Below are 27,955 nucleotides of genomic sequence, written 5' to 3' on the forward strand. Positions count from 1 at the left end.
TAACCAATAATCAGAGATATGGGGATATCTGGATTACAGATCTGTATGTTTTTAAGTAGGTGTGGCTTGGTTTTTTTCATTGTGATTCAGATGCTCAGATGATGAAAAATAGAAATGTTGACCATGACCTTGCATTACAGTAGAATTGTGCAATAGTATCTCTCCATATAAAGATAATAAAGAAGTAGTGACACCACAATAAGGTAATAAAAAAAGGAATAGTAGACTTGTACATTATTTGTAATGTGACAGTAATTCCTACAATCACTTAAAAACATTGCTGTTAAAATTAAATTTTAAGGTTAATCCATCCTATCTTTCCACAGCTATAAAACACATTCTTGCAAATTGCCAAGAAATAAAAAGAAGCTCTTTCCCACGGCCCTTGTTCTACTCTAGTTTATTTTCAACTTCCACCCTAGTGAACTAGAGTACAGTCGAATTTTCTGAGCTGAAGACATGACTATCACAGTCAAAGACAGAATGCTATGCAAAGAATTTGGAAAAGAAAATGGGGAGATATTTTTTTTTCCCAGTTTTATAGCAAAAGTGGTAATAATGTATGCAAGAATGCCACATAATGTATGCAAGAATCAGGTGGTTAATGTTCTAGTTATGTGCTTTTATATTTATCTTTTTGTTAAAACCCTATTGGGTAAAATCCCCTGTGAGTTTGTGTGTAATGACAAGTTTCCAAATAAGTTGTTCCTGAATTCTTGCATTAAAAGACAATTTTATGGGAACTTTTCTAGTTTATCCAGGGCTATAAACCATGATAAAATGGAGCACTTTTATTCTTGATTTGAAATGATGAAGCTAAGCAGATGAGATTATGAAGCTAAGCAAAATACTTCTTACACTAATTTTTTATTTTAATCTCAATAAAAATAATTTCTGAATGTAGTATATTTTACAGGGAAGGAGAGAAATTCTGAATTTCTTTATTAATGACATTGAATATCTAAAACTGACTATAACACTCAGGGGGATAGCACTTCTCATATTAGTGGACTACATATCTAAATGGATCAGGTGACCTTATTATTCAAAAAAAAGTACAGTGACCTGGTACTGTGAATAATGTTCAAAACCAGACAAAAATGTGGTCCTGATTATCTCTAACATTTCAGTCATGTAATATTTTGCCTTTAAAGTGCTTTGAGATGATTTGGAATTGTACTCAGAATAACCATGCTAGGAAAAAATGAGGTCTGTTTTCTCTTTAGCAATTAGAAAGAATGGGTCCTTTGTGGGAAAGTTTATAACTATAAATAAGCAGTGATATTTTCTAAATTTCTGACAAAAGGTTTTTGGTGTCACACACAGAATTCACAGAATTTCTAGATTGGAAGAGACATTTAAGATCATTGAGTCCAACCCATGCCCTAACACCTCAAATAAACTATGGCACTGAGTGCCACATCCAGTCTTGTTTTAAATACATCCAGGGGTGGTGACTCCACCACGTCCCCAGGCAGGCCATTCCAGTACTTTATCACTCTTTCTGTGAAATCCTTTTCCTAATATCCATCTAAATTTCCCTTGGTGCAGCTTGAGACTGTGTCCTCTCATTCTGTCAGTTGCTGCCCGGTGAAAGAGACCAACCCCCACCTGACTACAACCTCCCTTCATGTAGTTGCAGAGAGTGATAAGATCACCTCTGAGTCTCCTTTTCTCCAGGCTAAACATCCCCAGCTCCCTCAGTCGTTCCTCACAGGGCTCGTGTTCCAAGCCCCTCACCAGCCTTGTTCCCTCCTCTGGATGTGCTCAAGTGTCTCAACGTCCTTCCCAAACTGAAGGCCCAGAACTGGACACAGCACTCAAGGTATGGCTTCACCACTGCTGAGTACAGGGGAAGAATGACCTCCCTGCTCCTGCTGGCCACACTGTTCCTGATACAGGCTGGATAAGTTTTCTACCTCTTCTTCCTGGCTGGGTGAACGATAACAGACTCCCAGTAGGATGTCAGCCTTGTTGGCCTTCCCCTTAATTCTTACCCGTAGGCATTCAACTTCACCATCATTAGTTTCAATACTTTTGGTGTCAAACGCCTCCCTAATATAAAGGGCCACCTCTTCTCCCTTTCCTGTCTCTTCTGAAGGGCTTGTAGGCAGCCAGTGCGGTGGTCCAGCCATGTGAGTCATCCTGCCACATTTCCGTGATGGCGACTGCATGTCTCCAAATGCCATGTATGTCTTGTGTCTGAATGACTTTCTGTCACTCAAGTATGATCAATAATCTTACATTCTAATTTATTTTGCTGATTCTTCATATACATTCATACTATGCAATCTGGTGTTCTTGAAGAAAGTGTGAAGTGTTACCATTACCATTTATCATGTTTGTTTTCATGTTGTCTCCCTAGAAAAGTATTTTAAGATGTCTTGTTTCTTTGTTTTCTGTTATTTTTAGTTCATGTGCATGCAGACACACTACACATGTACTATGGTGCATATTGTTTTAGGAGAATCAAGCCCAGAGGTGTGCACCTAAGTATGGAAACTAAGGAAAAGGGGTTTTAGGAAGCTTTTGTTTTTTGGTCTTCGTCCAAGCTCATGAAGTCTGCCTAGTGTACAGGAATCTTCTTCTAGGAATATTGCTATCAGGACTTTTCATTGCCCAGAGGAGCAAAGTTGCCAACTGCAGATTTCAAACTAGAGCTTTGAATCTATCTTTTACTTTGTAAGACTGTTTTAAAGTCAAAGAAATTTTACATGTTCTTTAGGAATCACTGAGAAACAGTCTTTAAAATGACAACACTAGAGGAGCATAATAATGACAGCTTTACATACATTTAGGGCTTTAATGTGTGTGGGTTTGAGTTTGTTTTTCTAGTGAAGGCACACTGTCTTGGATTACTTACCTATCATGGTGGGTGGCCAACCATCACCAGAAATTAGAAGAAAAAGTGAGACCATGACTTTAGCACCTGTGGCAATGGGACCCTTGGTAACTTTGTATAAGGCCTTTAAAAATACAATCTGTCATGTGTGCTCTGTTGTAACCTGTGAAGGGGCAGTATGTTTGCATAAAGTTTTGTTAACCATCACCAGGACTAAAAAAAGTCACAATTTTAGAGTTAGAAATGTTTTAGATAAAGAATGCTAAGTAGTAATTAAATCCATGCATATGTGAGTATTATTCTGAAATATATAATGGCCTTCTAATTTCATCTATTTTAAGTAGCAGATGACCAAATAGTTGAAACAATATTGCAAACATAATTTCACAATTAAAAAGAAAATTGAACTTTTTGTCTAAAAACAAGCAAGCAAACAAAAATCCCAAATAAACAGCCCATTTTTGTTGACTGGTGAGCCAAGAGAGTAGCCATCACAGAAATGAGGGAGTGGTGATACCTCGTATTTTGTATCCCTCTAACAATCAGAGACCTTTTCAAGATGTTCTGACTGTACCAGAGCATGGCATTCTTCCATATCTTGGTTTATTCCTTTGGTTTCCATTTGAAGCTGTTCTACCTTATATTAATATAAAATACTAAGAGTAAGCTATATTTTCAGCAAAGTTTCCAGTAAAGTGGTTTTATTCTCCTCCTATTTTTCATATTCTTACTGCTTATCACATTTTACTGCTGTTCACTCTTGTTTGCTTTGTCAGAGAAAATTAAAAATCATGTTCATGCATAACTGGTAATTGTACATGAAACAGCCTCAACGCTGAGACTCAATACTTCCAACCCCTCAGCACTCAGGCTGAGAAAAATAAATGATCAGCCTATCAGTTTGAGGCTTTAAAAGCATGAGTTATTGTGGATTTCTTATCTGAACAGGATGTTTATGGTTGTGAATGTCACTATCACACGTTATAAAAACCAGTAAAAAAAACCCAAAAAACCAAAGCCACACAACCTATGACTCAAGGAGAATTTCATTATAAAAATTAAAAATAGATGAGTTTGGTATTAGTTGCCATTTAAAATGAAAAGTGAAGGACATGGGACATTTCCGTAGAATGAAAATCAGTATAGGAACAGATGTGGTATTAACAAGATAGAGAAGGATCTAGAAGCTTGGAATATAAATTATTCTGATATATGTACAAATATGATTTACAGTGAGAGGCTAAGGAAGTGAAATACATTTTCAGAAAATATTCACATAGCAGATCTGCTGTATAACTCCAATGATCCAATTCCACACTTTTCCTTGAAAAGGGAAGCAAAATAATTAAAATATATAGTGTAAAAACCATAAAACTTATAATGTCTAGAAAAAATCTAGAACAATTAAAAAGCTTTATAATAACAGTATATGTGTCTTTAAATAATTCATTAACTTATTAAAGGAAAAAATGGAAGAGAAATTGTGATATAATTGTGATCTCAGATCTTTCTATCCGAGTGGAAGATCAAAATAAATCTTAGAGTTCTCAGAGTTCAAGTATAAGGAGCTTGTAATTTTAAGGCAAAGGAACCAAGGATTGATTTGTGTATGGATTTAAGATGAAATCACATTCTACTGTTTTATGGCACCGTGTTTCAAAAGTTCTCAACTTTGGAACATGAATGATTTTCACAGTTTTACAATTAGTTATTCACACCTGTAGAATATTGTGAACCAGTGGTAAGCAAGGGCTTTGCTGTGTAGATGTTTTCATTGCAGAAGAAAATTGCTTCCATTTTTTAACTGACAAACTAGTAGACACCACAGAGTTGAAATGAGAAGTGGGCTTATATATATCCTTTCACTTTCATATAGTAATGACAAATCTGGTAATTTATGCAATTAAAAGAATTTAAACCTAAAAAAAAAAAGTAAATTCTTTTTGGGTCACATCTCTGACTGAAATTTTGGGTTGTCGTTTTGAACAGAATGAAATGTTTACTTTCTAATTTGTTTATGATGTTCTATCATGAAGATTTTATCTTATTATCATGTCATCTTGTCATTTTATTATTGGAATATAGCCTGATCAAGAGGTATCATTATAGAGTTAATTTAAAGCATACTGGAGCCTATTTCAAGAAAATAAAATTTAGGTGTAGTCACTGACTTGCTTAATTATTTCCTTACCTAATATTTTTCTTTTTCCTTTCTTCTCCTTTCTTCTCTGCATAAATAATTTTCTTTTTCAAACTGGCATAGACTAAAACCTCTTGCATGCTGGCCTTTATCAGGTAAAAAAGGAGAAACATTAAGGATTGCTGCTCTTGGAATCTACATCTGAAATTCAGCTGAATATTGAGCAATTAAGGAATTGCATTAAGCAGCTTTCTAAAAGTCCCGTTAACCTTCGTTTTGCTGATTGCAGGGCTTTTTTGCTAGCTCTCACATTGCGGGAATCTAGTAATAAAGCTCCTATTGATTGTAATGATGCAAGGATAGTGCCTAAGTTGGGAAACAGTAAATGTAACTGGAAACTTGCATGCTTTTAAATGATTTTTTTTTTAATCTCTGCTCTGAGCTTCTTCTGAGGGCTTTTCTTGATATTAGTACTTTTATCTTCTGTTTGTATAAATGTAAACGTCACATCCCTTTGAGTATTTTTACTACATCTATATTTCATATTTATAGTGGTCATGTGGTTTAACCCCAGAAGCAGCTTCAACCCACAGAGCTGCTCATCCTACCCAGCAGAGTGAAGGAGGGATATGGAAGGGCAAAAAGGAAAAAGCTCATGAATTTTGATAAAAAAGGGTTTAGTAAGCGAAGCACAGCAAAGTAAGGCATTCATTCCCTGCTCCCCACCAACAAGTAGGTGTGTAGTCACTTCCAGGGAAGCAGGGCCCCAGCACACATTGTGGTTGCTTGGGAAGCGAGATCCCAACAACCCTCCTTCCTCTTCCTGGCCTTGAGATTGTCATGCTGAGTATGGCATCATGGACTATGGAATATTTCTGTGATCATCTGAGGTCCACTGTCAACACTGTGTACCCTCCCAATCCTCTGTCCACCTCCAGCCAACCTGCTGGGGGACAGAAGGAAAGCCCTGAGGTTGTGTAGGCATTTCTCAGTAACAGCCAAAGCACTAATAAATTATCCACAAGTGCAAAGCACAGCACTGCCCAGGCTGCTTTAAAGTAAAAGCAAATATTTAAAATTTTGCTAATTCTACATTTTTTTGAATGGTCCATTAACATGGCCAGTACAGAAGATATGCATGTCAATTTTATGGTTTCCTTGTGTTCCTGGAACCCAGTTTTTAAGATGTGTCTATTGTTTACTGCTTTTCAGTCTGGGGGTGTCAAGAAAGAGGTATTTTGAGAAAGAGGTTTTGGTTAGCAATTATTTGGTGAGCTTTTTCATCCTGAGTCTCTTCTGACCTTACCTGGGTAGTGTTCAGTTTAGGTGCTTCCTTCTTGCCCTCTCTGTTGATTTGTTCATAACTACTTTCACCAGTGCTTTGATTTAAGACAAACTTTTAATGTTTTAATTTTTTTTTTTTGTCTAACTGCTTTGGTTTATTGTGACTCTTGACCTTGCAAGCTTTTTGACAATTTCTATTCAGTGGCAGCTTCAGCTTTTAAACATAATCTCTATTTCCCTATTTGTGCTGTGCTGTTTTATTTAGTCTCTCTCAAGTCTGTCTTGTGATGCAGAGAGAGGAGTATGAATTTGTCTTTGGAAGGGTTTGACTTAACAGTCCCCATGCTACTGCAAAAGTATCAATTCCTTACCCATCTTTTTAGTTTCTTTTCATCACATTTGCTTATTTTTCATTACTTTTGTTGTATATCAGGCAATATAGAGTCTACTGTGTATTGCAGCATTTCATGCAGTCTTTATACTTTGGTGACACCAGATATGAGAGGATTAGACATTCCTTTTGTTTCAGTGGGAGGAAGAAATCATTCATTTGGAAGAGGAGAGGAGAGCAAGAAAGCAGTGGAAAAAGAGAATTTGGAACAAAATTCACCCAGAGAGACATTTGTTCCATTTTTGAGACATAAAACAGCTTTTATGGGCTCCTTGTCTAATGAAGCTTCTGGATAACTCATGTAGACCAAATTATTCAAGTGGATTGGTTATTCCTTCCTCATTTTAAAGGCAATATGCTAACTTCTTTTAAAAATAAAGCCCAAGGGAATGTTGTCAACAAAATACAAAATTCTTTTAATGCTTTCTGCCACTTCCTGTAAAAATGCCTCACTGAGAAACAGCTACTGCTTAAGAATCTGCAGGTTCTCTATAAAGAAGTATCTAAATATTTTTCTTCTATTCCACATCATCCTAAAATTCTGTATTTAAAATCAAAATATTATTTCTTGAGATTTTCACAAAATTCTGAAGTTAATATGGAAAAAGTAGATTTTTGTTTTTGCTGTACTTTGGTTGTAAGAAGAGATTTCTCTGTCATTAAGACTAAATGCTATAGATGTTTGTACTTATTTCAACTAGCTCTGGTATGAAAACCTGCAGCTATAGGAAGTTGTCCTATTTGAAGTTTCAGTGAAGACCCAGTGCCCTTACTCAACCAAAATTTCTGTTGACTGCCATGTTTCTTTTCCTGAGCTGTTTCACTGTAGGTTCTAAAGAGCAAGACAACCTTCAGATTAAAAGAAGCAAAAAATGCAACATAGTCACTTGTGATTGCTTAAATACCAACTGTGATTTTAATGAGTTTCTCTCAAAGAGAAAAAATATTAGTGAGTTCTATATACTTTTTATGGAACTATTCCATTTTCTAATGCCCTTTTACTATACTGTATTCTGAAAAACTAATTTTGGGGTATGAAGAGAGGAAAGATTTCAATAAATGTGATATACTAGTTAAATATAGAAATCTAATAATTGACCCACTATCATTTTAATAGTAAATCACCAGCTTAAATGCCATTTTTTGGCATTTAAGAAAATAGAAAATAGATATTTCTCATCAGTGATGAGAAAATAGAAAATAGATAGTTCTCATCAGTGATGTTTAAATATTTTGTGATACGTCTCCTCGAGCCAGGTCTCATAAGGTCTTGGAGATCTATACCACACCTGAGATAGCTCAGCCACCTCAGATGGCACGAAATCAGCAGGATGGCTTCTGTGGCAGTGCTGGAAACAGAAAACTTTTAATAAAAGGCAAAATAACAAAGCTCTTTACAGAGAAAAACTGAGCCAGGGCAAGAGGTCCTTTCCCCCTGGTAAAACACCTCACAAAAGTGATTAGTTTTTTTGTTCTCTTGTTTTCCTAGCAAATTGCTTAGGTGGGACTTTTTGGCTTCTATCAAATTAGCTATTGTTAAGTTTGAGGTGAAATTCCCAAGGTCCTATGACGTGTCTTTTTACCTAATTGAGGAGAGAAACTTCTGGGCTTTTTTTCCTTTTTTAGGAGACAGAGAATAATTTTGTCACTCCGTCAACAGGGACACATTCCTACAATTTTGCTGTGATAATAATATATTTCTTAGACTTCCATTGAAAATATCTTCAAAGTGAGTTGATGAAAATTGTTTGACTGCTCTAGAATGCTTTCTAAATTGTGACAACATCATGTATTGTAACCACCTTTCATCTTTATAGAAGTTAAATAACACATCATCCCTGTATTTACTGTAGGTTCCACTACTATGCAGATAATGAGGTATTGAGTTTACTATTTTCATTCCAAGAATGATTTGCATGTATAAACCTGCCCTCAGGTGTTCAGTCATATGTGCTTATTGCATGAACAGCAAAACAGAGATGTGCTTCTCTTTATGTACCTGGTTTAATTAGGAAACACTTCCTGAACAGGTGTAAAAAATCACAGCTCCTTGGTAAGCATAGAAATGTACCAGAAGGCTGGTGTGACATAAATAATCCTGTTCTTTTACTAAAAGCAAGTTTGTTTTCCCATCACACCGATAATTTGATCCTGAGAAGCTGTTAAGTTTAATAGCATTTTGGAGTGCTTTGTTCAAAGTTATGTAAGACACTTGCTGTTCCTTTTTTCTTTTTTAATATCAGTTGATGTGTGACACAATTTACCATCTTTTCTTTGCTATGAATACAGAGGATATAAAATGGGTGGATGTGTAGAGCTGGTGCTGTTTGAACTGTAGCAGACAAAGCACAGTAAGGCACAGAAACAGTCTTTTTGCCTCCAATTTAGCCGTTCATGTAATCTGCAAGCTAATTGAGCACAACCGGATTGAACTTCTCAATTTTTTTCTATATACAAGAAATTATTTATTATATTATATTCTTTATACAAGAAATTATATTTTTCTCTATATACAAGAAATTATTTATAATTAATAGATTAATTATGAGCCAGGCAGCCAGGAAACCGAAGGATGTTGGGTTACTTCTGGTAATGAGGCTGGTTTGGTAGTTCACTGGCTGTTGTTCATAGCCCATTTTTTCAGCAGAACTTTCACTTAAACAGAGGGTTTATATAATGTGGTTACACTTCTAAATTTTCTATTATCATCCATCACAATTTTGCTTTAAAAAATGAGAAAAGGAAGAAAATAAAGAAAAACAAGCTTATAAAATATAATTTGCTGTCTGAAACAAATGCAGAGATCTGCTTATTATATTATAAAACATGATCCATTTAATGTATTACATTTCTGAAAATTTACCGATGAACAGAGATTTTTACCGTGGTTTGAAAACAAATAAAAGTGAATAAAACTTATGCTATGATGGATATTTTACTCAGAGCACAGAAAAGGCTGTTTTGAAATTGTCCATCTTGTGCTTAATCTACTTGATTTGTACTTCATCAAAAAAGTGGTTTTGTAACTAAAAAGTATAGAATCAGCATGCAAGATGTAAAAAAAAAAAAAAAAAAAAAAAAAAAAAAAAAAAAGAGAGAATAGGGGAATTAAATACACCAACTATATAGCAGGAATAAATATTATAGTCAACCTAATACACAATGTCCATGCTAGAGACAGATTAAAAGATTAAAATGTTGACATGTGGAGGATTAATATCTGAAAATTCTTTATATACATATATATATATGAAACATACATCATTCGTCCCTAGCTTTTTCTCCCAGATAGCTTTCCCACATGGGGTAGGGAGCTGTAAGCATTTTATATTATGCTTGACATATGTTCTTTGTCTCTCACTTGAGAGAAAATTACTAGAATAATGATTTCCAAACCCTGGGGCACATTGCTTTGAATTCTTAAATATCACTAGATATCTACTTATTCGATTCACTCAAGTTCTCTCATTTTTTTCTTATTCCAGCACTACCAATAAGTTTGATCTATAAATAGTTGCCTACATGAGGATTAGAGGTGGACATTGTTGTGAGTAGAGTTGGGGTGACAGCTCTTGACCTATGTAGGGAATCTATGAAGCAGTGATCAGAAAGCCAGAAGTTAGTGAAAACAGGTCAAGCCATCTCATGTTTCTGGTGATTGGCAGAGTCTTATCTGCATGTTTGACAGGCTCAGTGTGCATTTCAGTTCACGTCCTTGTTCCAGGAGAAAATCAGGTTAGCTGTAATAACTGTCTGCTAATTGTAGGTCACTGGTATTGTGTGTGTGCAGTGGTACATCTTCAGTTTTTGAGGGAGCATTGCTCATGCTTTATGTGTATGAGAACTCATTTAACAGTTTATGAGTATCACAGTTGTTAATGTTATGAAAACAAATCTGACATAGCCCTGAAAGATGCCACAGTAGTCACAGGAACAGCACTGTATCAGTACAGTGTAGCCAACAACTGGAACCACAGCAGTAGCAATGGTCATTTATTCTGACTCCCTTTCTTTCCCTTTTGTATGTCAAAGGCATGGAGCTGAGAGGGAAAAGTTGCTTCAAACTGAAAATGTGACCAGTCAAACGTAATTCATGTTCAAAACAGGGAAGTGAGAGAGTGAATTAATGGTAAACAAAATAGCTGTAGAAGGAAATGCACTTGAAAAGATAACAGCCAGTGACAGATAGAACACTTGGAATAATGCTCAGAATTATATTCAGATATAATCAAGAAATAAAAACAAAATTTTAAAAGGCAATTATTCTAGAAAAATTGAGTTGAGAAAATTTAAGTACTAAAGAAAAATGAGCAGATAATTTTTCTGTTGTCCCTACTACCATATTTTAAAATCAACACATGCTCTCTTTGGGCTGAAGTTCACAAATGGACTGAACACTAGAAAATACTCCTGTTTTACCAGGGCTCTGCAGCCCTGTAATAGGTAGTTCTGATTTCTGTAGCTCGGGAGTAGCTTCTTCAGTGTGGCACATGTTGTTGTTACAGGGAGGTTTTTAATTTGTGCCTATATTACCTTCAGAATATTTACCTTGTAATTAAAGGTCAAAATAATCTCAGTATGTGCTGTTTGTACAAAACCCTCTAAGAGAAATAGCTGTGGAATTGTGGTTATTGTTCCTGTGTGTAATGCACTGTTCCCTGTATGTTCCCTAATTCATATCAGTGAAAAAAAACCAGAATTGTTGAACAGACAGGACAAATATTTATTCCAGCATGAGTACAGAAATTCAGAAAGAAAAGGTTACAGCTTCTCTGATTAAACTGCTAAAAGACTACGAAGGCTTCTCAGTTTACTTAGCAGTTTCATTTTTTTGTTCTTCCGAAATAGTAGCATATTTTGTTTTGTGAAGCTAGTTGCTGAGGAATGAGGGTCAATTGCTGAAGTTACATAGTATTATAACTCAATCCTGTGACAGAAACTACTGTTCATTGGTGTGGTCAATCTTCTGAGACTGTTCATAAAGAGCACACCTAAGTCAAACTCCAGAGTAATGGTTATAGCAGCTTTCAAAATAGAACTAATAATGAATAGGATTGAAGTGAATGCAAAATTTGCCTGTGGATGGAGTGGCTAAATTGTCTTCATTGCTGTTATTTAGGGGAAAAAAAAAAAAAAAAAAAGAAAAAAGTTCCTAAAGGTATCAGAAGCCATGAGGCTGAGAGCAATATTTTATTTTTTACATGAAGCAATACATTTTTAACAACATGGGAGGCAGTTCTGGATGTTGTTGAATGCTGGGGAAACTGATGAAATTTTCAAGTAGAAGGCAAATATTCTAAATATCTATGTATACGTAGGCACATATTAAAATACATGTAGACACATCTGAACAACTGTGTACTCTTAATAAATGTGCAAACCCTCTCTATAGTATAGCCAATTAATTGAAACAACTTTTTTTGAGCTCCTGCCATCAATAAAGAACATCCTGTTTTAAAACTTTGTTTCATTTATGTCAGATTCAGTGAAGGCTCTGCACAGATTCTATACTGTAATATATATAAGAGACTGAAAAAACAGAGTTCTTGCAAAACCTGGTCTTGTCATAGTATCAGTTCTTTGGAAATGGGACTTGTTCCCAACCTGGTCTGGATTGCATCCATTGCTTGAAATGTTTCTAGCTCCATAGCCCCTGTATTGCTCAACAGTTATGCATTAACACATTAAGCATTTGAGTACATAAGGAAAACCTGGCCTTAAGAGAAGTGATAAATGTTCAAGTCTTAAATTTTATTTTATTTTTTATATTTAAATATATCTTTTTAATATTTTTGATAAATTCTTAGTTTCTTTCTCTATAGCAGTGCTGAGTTGGTTTTGTTGTAACAAGAGAAGATGGTGGAAGCTACTTTAGCATAGTCCTGCACGAAGGAAAAAAGAGTGGCACTGCAGGTGTCAGCCATTACTCTTGGAGTTGTTGCTCCTTCACATTTTAAGACCTGATACCGCTGTGCTGAGAACCTTGACAAGACCAGTAGTAGTAGTCCTGAAAAGTAAAGTTTAATAAGCTCATGCCTAAGGAACAAACAATGCTTTCCAATTTCTCCACTTTTGTTACTCATATCTCTTGGGAGTTTGCAAAAAGTTCAAATATCTTGAAATACTGCAGCAAAAAAGTAGAGAGTTACTTGTTGATGAGTTTAATTTTTTTCTCAGTGGGTGATGTGGGACTAATATGCACAGTGTCAGGCTGATGAAATACTCTTCTGTACTTAATTAATCCAAAATCCTGACTACTCCTTCAGACTGTCAGTAAGGCACTTATTCATGACAAATTCTAGTTACGGTATCAGCTTTTAAAGCTAAGAAATTAAATAGAGATATTTTGGGTTAGGTAGGGGGAAATATGTTTAAGTTCTATACATGTGGTACAGACCTAAAAGTAAATGGAGGAAAGGGATTGTGGAAATCTTATCACACTTGAATGAGTCATTTACAATATAGAATTTCAAAACACATACAATATGTGGGAAGGGGATCCCAGTGATGAATAGTGACTGTCATGGTAACATTTTTTTGCTGATTCAGTCATTTGTCTTAAGAACATTTCCCTAATCTGTTTTAATGGTTTGAGCTTATCATCAGAAAAATATGAATACTGCATTGTTTTACTGTTGTTCGCTATCAGCAGCATAACTTCATAGGTCTGTGTATTAGTGAATTCACTAAGACAAGTTAAAAGACTGGAAAGACTGTTAAAAATATATTTCTTAATATTCACTACTAATATATTTCTATCAGAATACGCATATACAAACTACTAATATTAAAACATCTATCTTTTTTATGAGCAAGAACGTGGCCAGCAGGACCAGAGCAGAAATCAGCTGTATTTGGCACTGGGGAGGCCACACCTTTAATCCTGTATCCCATACTGGGCCCCTCACTGTGAACAAATTGTCTTTTGTACAGTGCCTGAGAAATATTGAAAGGTGAAGAAATTTCCTTTTTTTAAAATTTTTTAAGAGGAAAACAACATAATGTAGAGGAAAACTGGTATTTCTCACTGTGTCCTAGGAATATAATGACCATCCATGGGAACAGACAGACCATTTCCTTTGTGATTTGTTATTGTGCCAAAACCATTTTGGGACAGACTTCCTTTGAAAGTGTTTAGCGTACAAGGTTCACATAAGTATATGTGTATGTCTATGTTTTATTTGAATCTTCATTCCTTGCTTAGAAACCTAGAGTACCACTATACACTACCTGGAGGAAAACAACGAGAAACAGAATAATTTTATGTGGCTTTCTAGGTTGCCCCAGAATACATGGAATAAATGGCCCGGAAGTACATATTTCTAGGGGAGTTCATGACATGGATGTATTCTGTAGGCAAAAAAAATTCTCTGTCTGATTATTTTGTGAGCTGTTGAAATTTAGATCTATGAGGAGAAACTGAGGGACAGATAGAAGACCCTGTGGTAGAAATTTATTTACATTGCCCCAGAAATACTGGTCAGAACCAGAAAACATAATGAAAAGGCTACAAAAGAGGAACATTAAAACATGGCCTGACTATTCAGTGGTGCTGAAAGGAAAGCTAAAGCTCAGCTTAAGCTCAGAGTGAAAAGAAAGATCAGTGGCACTAAGGGCTTTGGCTGTTACGCTAACAGGAGAAAGATGGGAAGGAAGCTGCAGTTGAACAGCAATCTAAACATAGTTCAGGAGGGAAGGAAGAGGTGGATGCTGACGTTAGAAGAATAAATGGGTAGAATAAATCAATGTAAGGAAAATCTGGTTGGGATTAGGCCTGAGTAGAAGGAAAGAAATTCAGATAAACTTCAAAGGAAACAAAATATAGCATTCCACACATACCTGTACAGAATTTTTGATGGCTAAATCAAATAGCTGATAATCATTTCTCATTTTCTTTCTCCCATGTCTCTGATGGAACAGAAGAGACAATTTGTCATCAAGAGAGAATCCTGTCCAGTATTAGAAGCTACTATCTTCAGATTTATTTTTTTAATCTGAACCAAAATGCAATATTAATATTTACTGATATATTTAGGACAAAAGCAGGATTAATGATATGTGTTTGGCAATAATCTGGCAAATGAATCTTTGTTAATAATATAGAGCCTGTTTATTGATTTTCATTTAAGAGGGAAAAAAAAAAAGCAAGCTAAATAAATGCCAGAGCAGCCTTTGTCTCATTTCTGTAGGGAGATACAGTTGATTCACTAGCTGAAAATGCAGTAAATTTAGAAGCTGCTTGCATATAGTGAACATATTGAAAAGCAGTTGATATAACTTGCCTGTTAGATCCGAGAAATTTAATAAACAATCCTTAGAAGTATTTCTCAATATAATTTTAGATTTTATAGACACAATTTATAGGGACAGTCATCAATCATTTTAACATTTATTACTGCAGAATATAAGTGTGTTTTCATGTTACTCTAGGAAATAAAATTAAAAATATTTAATTAACAAGGAAAATCTAATATTTTATATTTTGTTTTCATCACATATTCAAGAACATGATCTAAATTAAATCTGTAAAAACTATAAATAGTGTTGCATGAGCAGCAGTAATATGAAATTAGAAAGACCTAAGTTGTTTAATGTCTTTTCTTATCTTTAACATTTAGATTTAGCTGTTCTTTGTTTCAGAGTTGTTTATTTGCACTTTCAGATTTATAAGTAAATGTCACCTAAAGCTGTACTCTGCCGAAGATAACCCAAAATATGCACAGGTGTGGCTAATCCATGTGTTGTCCTGCCCTTTCTTTTCCTAAAACTCTTGGAGCCATGCCTTGTTGTCATTATGAGATAGGTATTGCAAAACACAGTTTGGAATTTCAAGCACTAGAACTTGGAACAAGTTGGAACAAGGCAAGAGTTGTCACACAGGACAAGAGCCCCTTTGGGGGTTTGGTGTTTGTACTGCAAAGTGCAGTAACCATTAGAGAGTCAGTTGGAGTGAGGATGATGCTAACAAGAATCCATTCATTTCAAGATGCTAACAAGAATTCCATTCATTTTTCTGGAGGCATCCATGCTTCCTCAGAAAGGTCAATGAAGATTTTAGCATGGTCATTCCCAAGGTAATAAAATATAATGTCAGCAAATCCCAACCTTCTGATAGCATAATTTCTTTCTTCCTCTCTCCTGTGCACAAGCCAATCTTCTTTAAAAGAACAACTCACTAAAAATAGACTCTAAAAACTTTGCCAGCTGATTCAGTATTCCATTCTTTGCCTTTGTCCAGAAGAATAATTCTGTATACTTCTGAAATTCACACATCTAAAACATAACTTCATACATGTTTCAGAGACCTAGATTAAAAAAAAAAATTAGTCACATATGCATTCCTACCATGCATACACACACCTTTGCCCATCAAAACATACGTTTATTTTTGTTCCTTATCCCTTACATTTGGAGCCTGAGCCTATTAGATTCAAGTATCTTCCAGGATTTCTGTTTTCCTGAGCTATTTGTGTGATAGAAATGTGAAATTTCAGTTATTTTTAATATCAGCTTGTGGGACGTGCTGTTAAAATAAATGACCTCTTCAGAGTTATAAGCAGCCAGTTTTCTGGAAGTGGATTTTGCAGCTAAAGAGATTAATTCCTTTGCAACTCTTTGTCCAGGGAGTTCAGCACTGAGACAGGGTTTTGTACCTTTCCTTGAAAGTTTTATCATGATAGACACTGTGATAGGTTTCAAATAATACAAGGAAAAAAAAAAATTAAAAAAATTCTGAGATAAATTTCTAACCTGGATTTCCTCAGTGTTCTACCCTATGGCTTGAGTGCTGGATTGCTTTAATCACTTTATATCTTCCCCCTAAGAGAGGTCCTGAATAATGGTTTCATTAAAACAGAAACTGTGGGTATTTCTCTTGTCTTAACAGGGCCTGCTGTTCCTGTAACTCTGCCTCACCATGACAGACACCTTCAACCTTCCTAATTCACTTCATGGACCAAAAGAAATTTAATTTATCTTTTGGTTTGGTTAAAGAGCCATCACTGGCCCTAATGATCTATCTCTGCTTTTGTAATAAAAGATTGCCTTCAAATTTTTGAAGTGTCAGCCACAGGACTTCTACCACTAAAAGAGCTTAAATCCTGTGCAGGACAGAATCTGAACCTGGTGTCTGTGGTAATCTGTCTACTACTGATTTGCTTACAGTTATAGTGTAGTTAATTGTCTCAGTGAAAATGTCCTTTTTGATGAAAGCTATTTCTAGAAGCAGCTTGAAAAAGTCAAACTTTCTGGTTATTTTTCTGTATACCAAGTTCCTTCTGGATAAAGTGCAATGTAGAAATTATTTACAGCTCTCCTAAGGTGATTTGAGAATTCTAGCTGAGCCAGGAAATTAATTTATCTGTCACCTTTTTCTACACTTGATGCATACTGAGTTTATCCTTCCTTCTCTCAGTGTCATTTGGGGAATTGGTTTTTGAGTTGTTTCTCTCATGCCTTCTTGAAATGTTGAAAAAATGCTTCCAAGCCTGTTCCTGTGAAGGCTAAGAAGTTGCTGTAATCTCTATGCTGAGACTCTAATTGGATAATGTTTATTGTGAGATCTCCAAATTCATAGTGGAAGTGAGGACTTGTCTGGAGCTCAGACTGGATGGGAGGTGCCACTAAGAAACGCATGTGACAACTGTCAAGGTACCACCAAGTGTTCCACAACCAATTTAATAAACCCTTGTCATCCTCAATCAATTCAGGAATGAAACTGGAGTGTATCTTTTATCTTTTTTTCTTTCTTTCAATGAAAGATTAAGAGATGCACTTCAGTGTAAGTCAACATTTGCTCTATCGCTGGAATCCTACAGAGAGATGCTTTTCTGCTTGCAGCTTGAATTCTTTATGTTGTGCAAAATAATTTAATATCCCTCTTTTACATTTTGTACCCCATATCTCTCAAAGTCTTTCTAAGACCCTCTACTTCTGGCATTCTGCTGATGAGATGGACAGTGGAAGTTTTTTCAGTTCATTCTGTCCTTTTTTAATGAGCTGACCATAAGTAATTAAAACAACAACTCCAGTGCTCAGTGATGCACACAGCAAATGCACACACACACTTATCTCATGAGGTTTATAAATGTGCAGAGGTTAATCTACACAGGAACTTTTTATCATCTCTCCTTATACCCTTTGGCGAGGAAGACCCAGAACAAGCCGTCTGACTATTCCTTCTTCACTGTTTTTGTAATTGGGATCTAGATTTACCTGTAGGTAATCAAGATGCAGAAATATCAGAGTTTCTGAGATATCACTGAAGTTTATCACTTGAAAATCAAAGTACTGAGGGTTTCCAGTTTGAAGGAGAGAGGATACAACCCCCCACCCCTGCAACTTTTAAATTAGCAACTTTAATATGAAGCTTTCTGTCAAGAACTATATGCATTTTTTATTTAACATTCTTCTTAAAAGGAGACACTCTGACAACTACCTTGAGTGTCTCTTGGCAACATTATTGATTTCCAGTTTGACTAAAGCATTCTGAAGTGAATGTTTTAGTATGGACAAAGAAGTTGCTTTCTAATTTGAAATTATCTACTATATAAGGCTTGCTTTTATGCAATAACTGGCACATTGGGCTTACCTAGCATTATACTTCTCTGGATTTTCTATGTTTTGGGGGGTTTCTTTGTTTGTTTGGTTGGTTTTGTTTTTGTCTGTTTTGGTTTTTTGTAGAAAAAATATTTTGAGCAAATTGCTTTGCATGTACTCCTGCAAAAGTCCAAAATGATAATCAGTTTTCAGAATCTGATTGGGCGTTTTAATTTTCTAACACTAGTGATGGCTTGCAAATCTAAACAGTGTAAGCAGTTTCAGTCTCCAAGCCTGATTTAGTCTACATAAATACAGATTAAATATCTTGACTTGTGTTGTAAAGAAAAAATGAATTGGCTTAATGAGATGAGTCTTCTGGCTTATGCTACTTTTTTGTGAAGTACTGGTGCTCTAGTAAAATGTCATAATCAGGGACATACATATTGTATTTTCTCCAAGCATGTACTTTATGGTGAAAATAAGGGTTTTTTCTTTATATGATAAATATATAATAGAAATGGAAAGAAAAATGAACACTTTTTAGTTCAGTTAGAGCCTTTTTATGCAGATAACCAAGATTGGTTAAGCATCTGGTTATTTTCAGGACATTATTTCTACTTAGTCCTTATCTAGGTTTTACTAGTTAATGCTTAACATGTGACTAATGCAAATCTATGTAATTTAAAATGTACACCTGACACTAGTTCAAGTGGTGATACTATGTGAAGTCAGAAAATTAGCTGTTTTATTTATTATGGACTTTTTCAGAAGACTAAATATGAAATAAAAATAAAATTAAGTCATTTTAGTAAACTATTTTTGTATAAAATTAGGATTCAAGGAAATTCATTTATTCTTGGCTATATTTTACTACAACAATCTGGAAGTAATAACTTGTTTGTTTAATATCAAAGACCACATCTTTCCCTGATGTGATACCTCCAATTAAACTAGCTTAGATGAATTTATATTTATGCATTTTTGTTTTCATTATGCTTAGTTCAAATACCTAATGTCAAGATGTGTTTATAATTGAACACCAAAGTAGTTATATTTATATCCTGGATCAATTAATATTCAGTTTTTTAATGGGGTCTTTGTGTGGAATACATTCTTCAAGCTAATCTAATAATACTGGAGGGATTTTGCAGTTGAATTACCTCTGTAGGGTAGAGAAGAGTGTGGAAGATGCATTTTCTGCTCACAGGAGCAACACATGATGTATGTTAGCCATGTTAACACTGACTAACTTGTGCAGAACTCAAACTCCTTGTAGGGGTGGGTAGCCAGTCTCAGAGGGAGCAGCTTATGGGTGCTAAATGGTAATGCTGTGTTCTCTGACTTAGGCAAGGAATGGGTTTTTTTTTCCATCTCTCTCTCATAAGCTCTTTTTCTTCTTGAAATATTTTTCAGGGATGGTTTCACATAAAAGTTTGTTCATATATTCGACATAGAAACATCTTTAGGGTTTTGTACGTCTCTCTATTCCCCTCTCTCTTCTCCCTCCCTTTAGTTTCTTAACTCAGATTGTTTGCACAACCAACAATAAGCCATTTGTGAAACTATTTTCCATCATGACTTCCTTGAATCAGTTTTCTGTTAAGTCAGGAGTGAAGCTGAAATTTAACTCTCAGTCATTACTATAAGTAACATTACTCATGGGAAATAAACATTTTAAAGTGGTTGAAATATACATATATATGTATATATGTATGTATATATGTATATTTATACACATATACAGACAAGTACTTAACATCAACAGTTAACACATAATGTATCCAAATTGTGGGGAAAAAAATGTAGCTCTCCTGTATTTCTTCTGGCAAGGAGCTGGAAAGAAAAAAGCATGGTCTATCATAATGGATTAAGTCAGCTGTGTAAAACTAGAGATTATTTGTTAATCTGTTAGTTCAGTAGGCAAAATAATTATTCATTAAAAATAAAATATGCTTAAAATTCTCTAAGAGAATCTTCTTTATACTTTAGAAAACAGTTTTATTTTATGTTATGCTATCTCAAGTTTTAATTCTCATCTGCCATATTAGATAAGGACTCCTGGGTTTCTAGCTTTCTATATAACAAAAATCTGGTTTTTTCCTTAGACTGGATTGAATGGGGAGTTTTAATATTCCAAGTGTTGGCCTCTGTTACTTTAGCTGCTGAACTATTGGCATGTACCAATATTACTGACGGGACTGCCATGGTCTGTCTGGTCTCGGCTGCTGACCAAATAGCGGCACCTGTGGAGTTTTCTCCCCAGAGTCGCTATTCAGTACCTGTGCTTGCAGCTGAGCATGTGGAGACAAGTCCGGGCATGCCCCGAGCTCCAGTGCTTGCAGCTGGAGCTTTCTTTGACGGGGTCACTCCTCAGGCCTTCCTGAGCTGGAGAAACCTTTAAGGCGAGGTGAAGAAAGGAGCAGGTCCTGATAGAGAGTTTTTAATCCAGAGTTTTTATTTTGGTGGCATAGCCTCTGAATCTTGCAACAACTCCAATGAACTCTCCAACCAAACTCTTCCACCAAATGCCAACCACGTCCTCTGCTCACCCTTTTACCTGGGGACTGGGGCAGGGGAGGGATCACAGGGAGCACCAACCAGGCACAGGGGGAGGGGGTCTCAGGTGAGAGGGACACCTGGGTGAGCCAATGGCCCCCCAGGGGGTGGAGAGCATCCTTTGAACCTGCCAATTGCTCGATGCTCTCCGTGGAATTTCTGGGTTGATAGACAGTGCCCAGCAGGGGTCAAGGGTGGGGAAAGGAGAGGTGATTGACACCCACCTGGGGAAGGAAATTTCAGGGAGAAACCAGGGGAACCTGAGGCAAATCATGACATCACACCGCAACACTGAACCTTACCCTTTTTGTAAACCACATGGCAGAGGAGATGTGAGGAACTCAGTACTGGGTTACATATAAAAGTACAACTTGTTATGTAGCAGAAATATTCCAGATTTTGCTGGTCCCTACCCATGAACATGTGCCAAAAGCTAAGGATTAGGCCAAAGTAATTTTAGTAAAGAGGACTGTATGAATGAAATGGTAAGGAAGATAGCCAGGCAACATGTGAGAGATTAAAATGCTAAAGCAAGAAAAATGTGAGTATGGGCACAAATAAATTATTTAATTCCTAATATATTCAGTGGTGAATGGAACTTTATTTTCTATTGCAATCAAGAATTTTGCATGTTTCATCAAAATATACAGAAACATTTTCAATTGTTGGATATTCAGCACTTCCGTAAATTCAAACCTTTCAAGTTATCTCAGAAATATATATCAAATTATCTATTATCTATTGTCTGTTATCAATGTATAATTGATATTCAAGTCAAATACACATACACACAATATATATGAAATATAAATTAGTGTAGACATTGCAAATGTATATCAAGTATCTTGATATAACGGTTTTAAGGAGGTATTAGCCTATTCATGTTAAGTTCCTTTTGCAACTAATTAAAAAAAATGGAAAAGGCACTTGGAAGTTGTGAATCAGCTGGTGCATTTTAGATACTTGTTTTAGGATACAATCCATTGTCTCCAAAAGTGTTTATTCCCTCTGCAGTTAATATTTCATGTGCAATTCTGTCTAAAAAGAGTAATTTAAATGTGGTAGATGATGCCCACAGTGTTTATAGAGCACTACAGCAATACTGCTATACTACTATGAATTAAATAATTGTGGTCTTCAGGTTTTGTTTTGATCAACTAATAGCAATCCAAGTAATTAATAAAATTCAAACTAAGTTTGTTGGGTGTTTTTTTTTGTTTTTGTTTTGGTTTTTTTTTTGTTTTTTTGTTTTTTTGGTAATTAATTGCTTTTACTATCTTAGGTAATAGAGCTTATCAAAAAAGAAGAAAGTAAGTTAGATTTTGTATGCAAATATTCCAAGTTTGGGGTATTTTTTCTGTTTCAGATTTTTTCTGTCTCTGATTCCGCTGCATTTTTGGGAAACTTTGCTGGCTCATATAACCCTCAGGTCCTCCAGCTGGTTTCAGTGATTTTTCACACAGCACACAATGGGAATTTGTTCCCCTCCTCGTGTCAGAGGGACGTGCTCAGAAAGAGCTGTTGTACAAAAACACACAACATTGATTTCAGGGTTAGTCAGAGAACAATAAAGTGTCTGGACACTGGTCTCATCAGTAATAAATAAAGCTCCATAAAGCAAGTAAGCCAAAATACTAATTATATCAGTGAAAGAAATATGTTCAATTTTCTGCAGCATGGAAAGGTTGAACCCTTACAGAATCATACAACAAAGCTATTACTATTTCTGTTCCATAAAGGAATAATTCATTCCCCTATCTCCCCTATCTCATCCTGCCTCACTTATTTCCTTCTCAAGAATTATATAAAAGGTGTGCTAGGATACTGATTTTAATGAAGATTTTTGTAAAATTCTTTTGTTGTATTTCTTCTCTTTAATGGATGAAAATATTCAGAGTGAAAAACAAAACACTACATTTTTCCTGAAGTTGCAGCAGGATGTCATATTGTATCTGACCAAAGTAACCATATATATAGAGATGGATTCTGCCTACAAATTTCATCCTGAAGCTGAGAATGGCTCTGCAGTGTGTTAAAATGCTCATGTGAAAGAGAGAACACCTGGCTTCTACTTCCTGTTCAGTATATGCTCAAATATTTATACAAAGCAAATATCCTCTGGGAAGAAACTGAGAACACTCCACTATAAATTGCCCTGTAGCTTTCAGGTAGAGATGCTGCCTTTAAAAATGAGGGGTCCAAATTAAAATCCCTTGGCATGCTGAGACTCAAAATCTTGTTATGGGCAAAAGGGAACATAACACATAAATGACTCTAAGAATTGATTTTTAGTCCCACTGAATTTAAACTGCCTATTAGATCTAATGAATAGAAGGAAGCCCTTCAAGTTATTATATAAAAAAATCTTCCTGGTGTTAATCACTTTTTAATAGTTTTCTACCTATCTCCTAAGCCTTACAAATCCTGTACTCGGGGAGGTGAGAGTGCCTATGAAGTCACCAGCATCTCCAGGTCTTTGCCAGTAGGAATTCAATGCCTGCAGTGTTCATCCTACTGTTTCAGAAGGAACATAGAGATGATACTTTCTTCCTTCTCAGTCTTGAGTACATATTGAATTTTTTTTGTTTTCATATCCATACCTACCTCCATCTTGTGCTAAGGACCCCAGACCTGGATGCAGTACTCCAGGTAGGGTCTCATGGAGCAGAACTGAGAATAATAATAATAATAATAACTAAATTAACAACCACCAAGAATAATAATAACAGTAATAATGATAATAATAATAATAAATTTGTTGCTATAGCTATTATTTTGAGAGGTTTCTTTGCCACCATTATGTCTTTATATTTTAAGTGGCTGAAAAAACTGTTTAAATATAATTGAATTGCATGAAATTGCACACCTAGAAAATGAAGCTCATTCAACTACTTTTTTCTGTTATTTTTCTTAATAATTATAGAATTCCATGGCTGATTTCAGCCAGACCTGACAATAAAACCAGAGTCATAAAATAGCCTAGTCTGGAATGGATCTAAGAGTTATATCTCATTCCAACATTTTTCAGTAGACCAGGCTGATCAGAGCCCCATCCAACCTGGCCTTGAACACTTCCAGGTTGTACAAAAAATCAGAGAGAGATAGCTGGATTTCTTGGAAATATGCAGCAGGATAGTCACCTTTCTGAAAAAGGGAGTTCAGTTAAGGGATGTGAGAAAAACATAAGGATAATATGTTAGAGGCTTATGTTCTGGGGAGGTGGTGAGTAATATTTGTGAAAAATGAGCTATTGCCTTATGATTTGTCACTAGCCCAGCTTTTGATTTTGATTTATTTTCCCATCAATTAGTCCTTCACATTCATAGTTTTGGATGGTATCGAAAGTCCCTTAAAAAATCTCATCTCTAGTTTTGTCCCAGATTTCCTTAGAGGGCTATTTATTCTAGATAAAAAATAATTCAGTAGAATCATAGGGAGAAGAAGTGACTGTGACGGAATATATAAGTTAGATTAAGTTCTATTATGGCTTGAATCAAAGAAAAATTTCTGTTCATGTGGAAGCAACTTGTATAACCTGAAAAAATCTCATAATTGAATTAATTCAGGATTATCTATCACGACCACTGAAATCACTGGTCCTGCTTTGTGCCACCCCTTTTACTGAATAAGGGAAGGTGCAGTGTTTTAGGAAAGAGAAGGGACAATACTACTGAGAGGTAGAGTTAGAGAAATTTACAAGTAATTGCAGATAAAGCAATTATATTATTATTTATATTATAGAGCCATATATAATCTACAGGATGTTATCCATATATATGTAAATTTTAAAGTTCTATATCTGTGGTTATCACATAATTTTTTCAGTTTTTTTATTTGGTTTCTAATAAGATGTATCTCTTAGGAACAAAACAGCTATGAATCATTGGTTGTTTTGCAATTTAAAGAACAGAACTTCGTAGGTAACACATTTCCCAGTGGGTTTTCTGTTTAAAATGTTGTAACCTACTGCATTTTCTGGTAACATGGAAAAAATTCTGAGAAACTAACAATATTGGGTAGTCTGAGTATGAACACATGAGGTTTATCCTTGGGGAACTATTATTCAAAAAAGTCAAGATCTGAAGATTTAGCTTTTTTGTTTTGTTTTGTTTTGTTTTTTTGGGTTTTTTTTGTTTGTTTGTTTGTTTTTTGTTTTGTAATGTTACATCACAATCTGTAAGAAATTAAATTAATATTTTTATATAATTCTATTCAGTGATCAGCACAGCATTATTCAATGCAGTTTGAGTTTGGAGACTTTTAGTGGGTAGAAATACAATTTTTATGTCTATTCTAATAATTCTGTAATTAATTACAGGGAAATCTGTTTCTTTATAGCAAATACAGATTTTGTTTATTCCTTGTCTACTACAAAGTGACATTAAGTAGGGAAAAAAGTCACAGTTAGCTATGAGATATTCTCTTTAAAATTGTAGTTATCAAGCATGTCTGGGAATTTTACCTAAAGTTCTACTTAATGGTTTGTCAGTTGGGAGGCCCTAATGAATTATAATAATTTCACTGAGCCTTGTGCTGCAGATAGAGAAAAGACTGATCATAGAATTCTATAAAACCAGAAGATAACAGAGGAAGGGAATAAGAAATCAGTGTACACATGGTGACAATCAAAATAGGAGAACAAAGAAATGCACAGTGAAAAACTCTGGCACCATCCAAAGAACCGAACCTCCTCTCTGAAAAGAAAAATTGATTAATGTAATTAACTGTCAGAAGCTGTTGATGAAGCCAGAAATCTTACAGACTTAGATGGTAATGAAGATGCTGCAACAATGTCCCAGGCTCCAAAGCAATGTGGCCAACATTTCAAGGGAGGGGATTCTGCCCTTCTGCCCCGCTGTGCTGAGACCCCACCTGCAGGGCTGCATCCAGCTCTGGGCTCCCAGCACAGCAAGGACAGGGAGCTGCTGGAGCCAGGCCAGAGGAGGCACCAAGGTGATCAGAGGGATGGTGCAGCTCTGCTGTGAGGAAAGGCTGAGAGAACTGGGATTGTTCAGTCTGGAGAAGAGAAGGCTTTGGGGTAACCTAATTTCAGCCAGTACCTAAAGGGAGCCCACAGAAAAGATGGAGAGAGACTATTTACAAAGTGACAGGACAAGGACTTCAAACTATCAGAGAGGAGGTTTAGATTAGAGATCAGAAAGAAATTTCTCCCTATGAGGGTGGTGAGGCACAGGAGAAGGTTGCCCAAAAACCTGTGGATGCCCCATACCTGGGAGTGTCCAAGGCCAGGTCAGATGGGGCTCTGGGCAACCTGGACTGGTGGAAGGTTTCTGTTCCCACGGCTGGGGGTTGGACAATCTTTGAAGTCTCTTCCAGTACAGACCATTCCATGATTCTGTGATGTTATGGGGGATTTTAGAACTGAATGCTTTAAACAGACCTTTGGGTGCCAAAGTAATTTCTTTGCTTTTTTTTTTTTTTTTTTTTTTTTTTTTACTGCTGCAATACTGGCTAGTCAGACTTCTGACCTGACCTGTTATATGGGTTTTAGTCTGAAATTTAGAGTTTACTTGGGGCTAACATGCAGAAAGCACTAATAATCTCTAAGCCAGCTATAACTTGACCCATAAAAGATTTAATTGGGGATTATGGCAGCCTTAATAAATATGTATATAGTGTCATGAAAGGATTGATTTTTAAAAACTTAGGATTGTCTGGTACATTAGATTGTTTATACATTTGTTTGACTAATTTCATAGTAATTGCAACCCTGTTGGTTCTCAATTAGAAGGTTTTACAAAGGAATCCTTTGAGAGAAAATTAGTTTTCTAAATCAAGATAATTAAAGATGGGAACTTGCTAGTACCCATAAAATAGCATTTAAAGATCAAAGAGCTTAAGGGTTAACAAAAAAGAGTTTGAAAAGCCAGTCTGATTTCCTATGATCTCTGGCAGTGTCACTTATTTATAAGCATTTCCTTAAACTTTTAATTTTATGAAACGGGAAGAATATTTATGCCAGAGACTTATAAGTTTTTATAATCCAGACAGGTCTCATGAGGCTGCTCTGACTTTTTTGCACAAGTGAAAGAGAATACTTTCACTGTATTAACAGCAATATTTTAAGTTTTTTTATAATACCTCAATAGGCAGTTGTTCCTTTCAGGTTGATTAACTAGATTTTTCACTGTTTTTTTGGGATCCTTAATACTTCCAATACCTAGTGATAATATTGTCAATTCTTTGCCTATTTTTAATATTTAAGTTTTGAAGTTTCATCTCCTTTCCACAAAAGTCACATAAAACTTTGCAAACATTTATCTCTTTGCATGTATATTTCTTCAGTGAAGATATTTGGAACAAAATCCAGAAGGTTTTCCATTGGGCTGCTCTGTTTAGCCAAAACTAAACTGAAAATGTAGTTGTTGAGTAGCTTGAAATTGTCTTGATTCTACATCTTCTTCAAGGCCTATCATGTCCATGGTTTCTGTAATTTCTAGCACAACTTCTGGATCCTTTGGTGAAAGGTATTTGGAACATTGAAAACTGTATTTTAATAATTGTAACATCCTCACAAGTGGGGCCAAGTCAGCCATTTCTTAAAACACGATGATTGGCTTTTTTCTGATAGGCAGCTATCTGTGTGCAATTCAATATCTAAACTGGTATGAGTATTCCCACAAAATATAAATGATGCTGTTAAAATTAGACCCCAGGAGGAATCACTTAATCATAGGTCCAGAATCAGGGTGATAGTTCCAGAAGATATATCAAGGCCAGGTTGGATGAGACTTTGAGCAACCTGGTCTAGTGGAAGGTGTTCCTGCCCATGGCAGGGGAGTAGGAACTAAGTAATCTTTATGGCACCTTCCAGCACAGGCCATTCTGTGAATCTGTGATATTATAGCAGCTCTTTAAGGATTTAGCAGTTCCCAGCATTTCTAGTGGTATCTTAACTGCATGTATCAAAGGCACATCAGCAGAAGTCTTGCTTGAGATACAGGGAAGAATTCTGCCAAATTTTACTTAGTTTTAACAAGTAAACAAACTTCATGTTGAGTACTTTCTGTGAAATTTCTATTGAAAGTTCAGTTAAACAGTGGCAAAATGTTGCAACCAATTTCTTTTATGCTTTGTGGTGTGTGTTGCCTGAGTAGCTGTTCTGTTTTCCTAAATGAAGTATTATCGTAGTTAATTGCTGATTTTTAGAGACAACAATAATGCTTCAATAGCTAAAAAA

At 35.5% G+C, this 27,955-nt stretch overlaps 1 protein-coding gene across 1 annotated transcript in view; it reads left to right on the forward strand.

Annotated features, from left to right (window-relative positions):
- Positions 1 to 2,161: 2,161 nt before the first annotated feature.
- The window catches only part of NCAM2 (neural cell adhesion molecule 2), a 171,229-nt gene continuing 145,435 nt past the window's right edge, over positions 2,162 to 27,955 (forward strand). The window contains exon 1 of the mRNA XM_041469268.1: positions 2,162 to 2,189. Coding sequence (XP_041325202.1) covers positions 2,162 to 2,189 — 28 coding nt within the window. The remainder of the gene's footprint in view (positions 2,190 to 27,955) is intronic.

Source organism: Pyrgilauda ruficollis, unplaced genomic scaffold, assembly GCF_017590135.1.
Source record: "Pyrgilauda ruficollis isolate IOZ18807 unplaced genomic scaffold, ASM1759013v1 scaffold102, whole genome shotgun sequence".
Taxonomy (NCBI): Eukaryota; Metazoa; Chordata; class Aves; order Passeriformes; family Passeridae; genus Pyrgilauda; species Pyrgilauda ruficollis.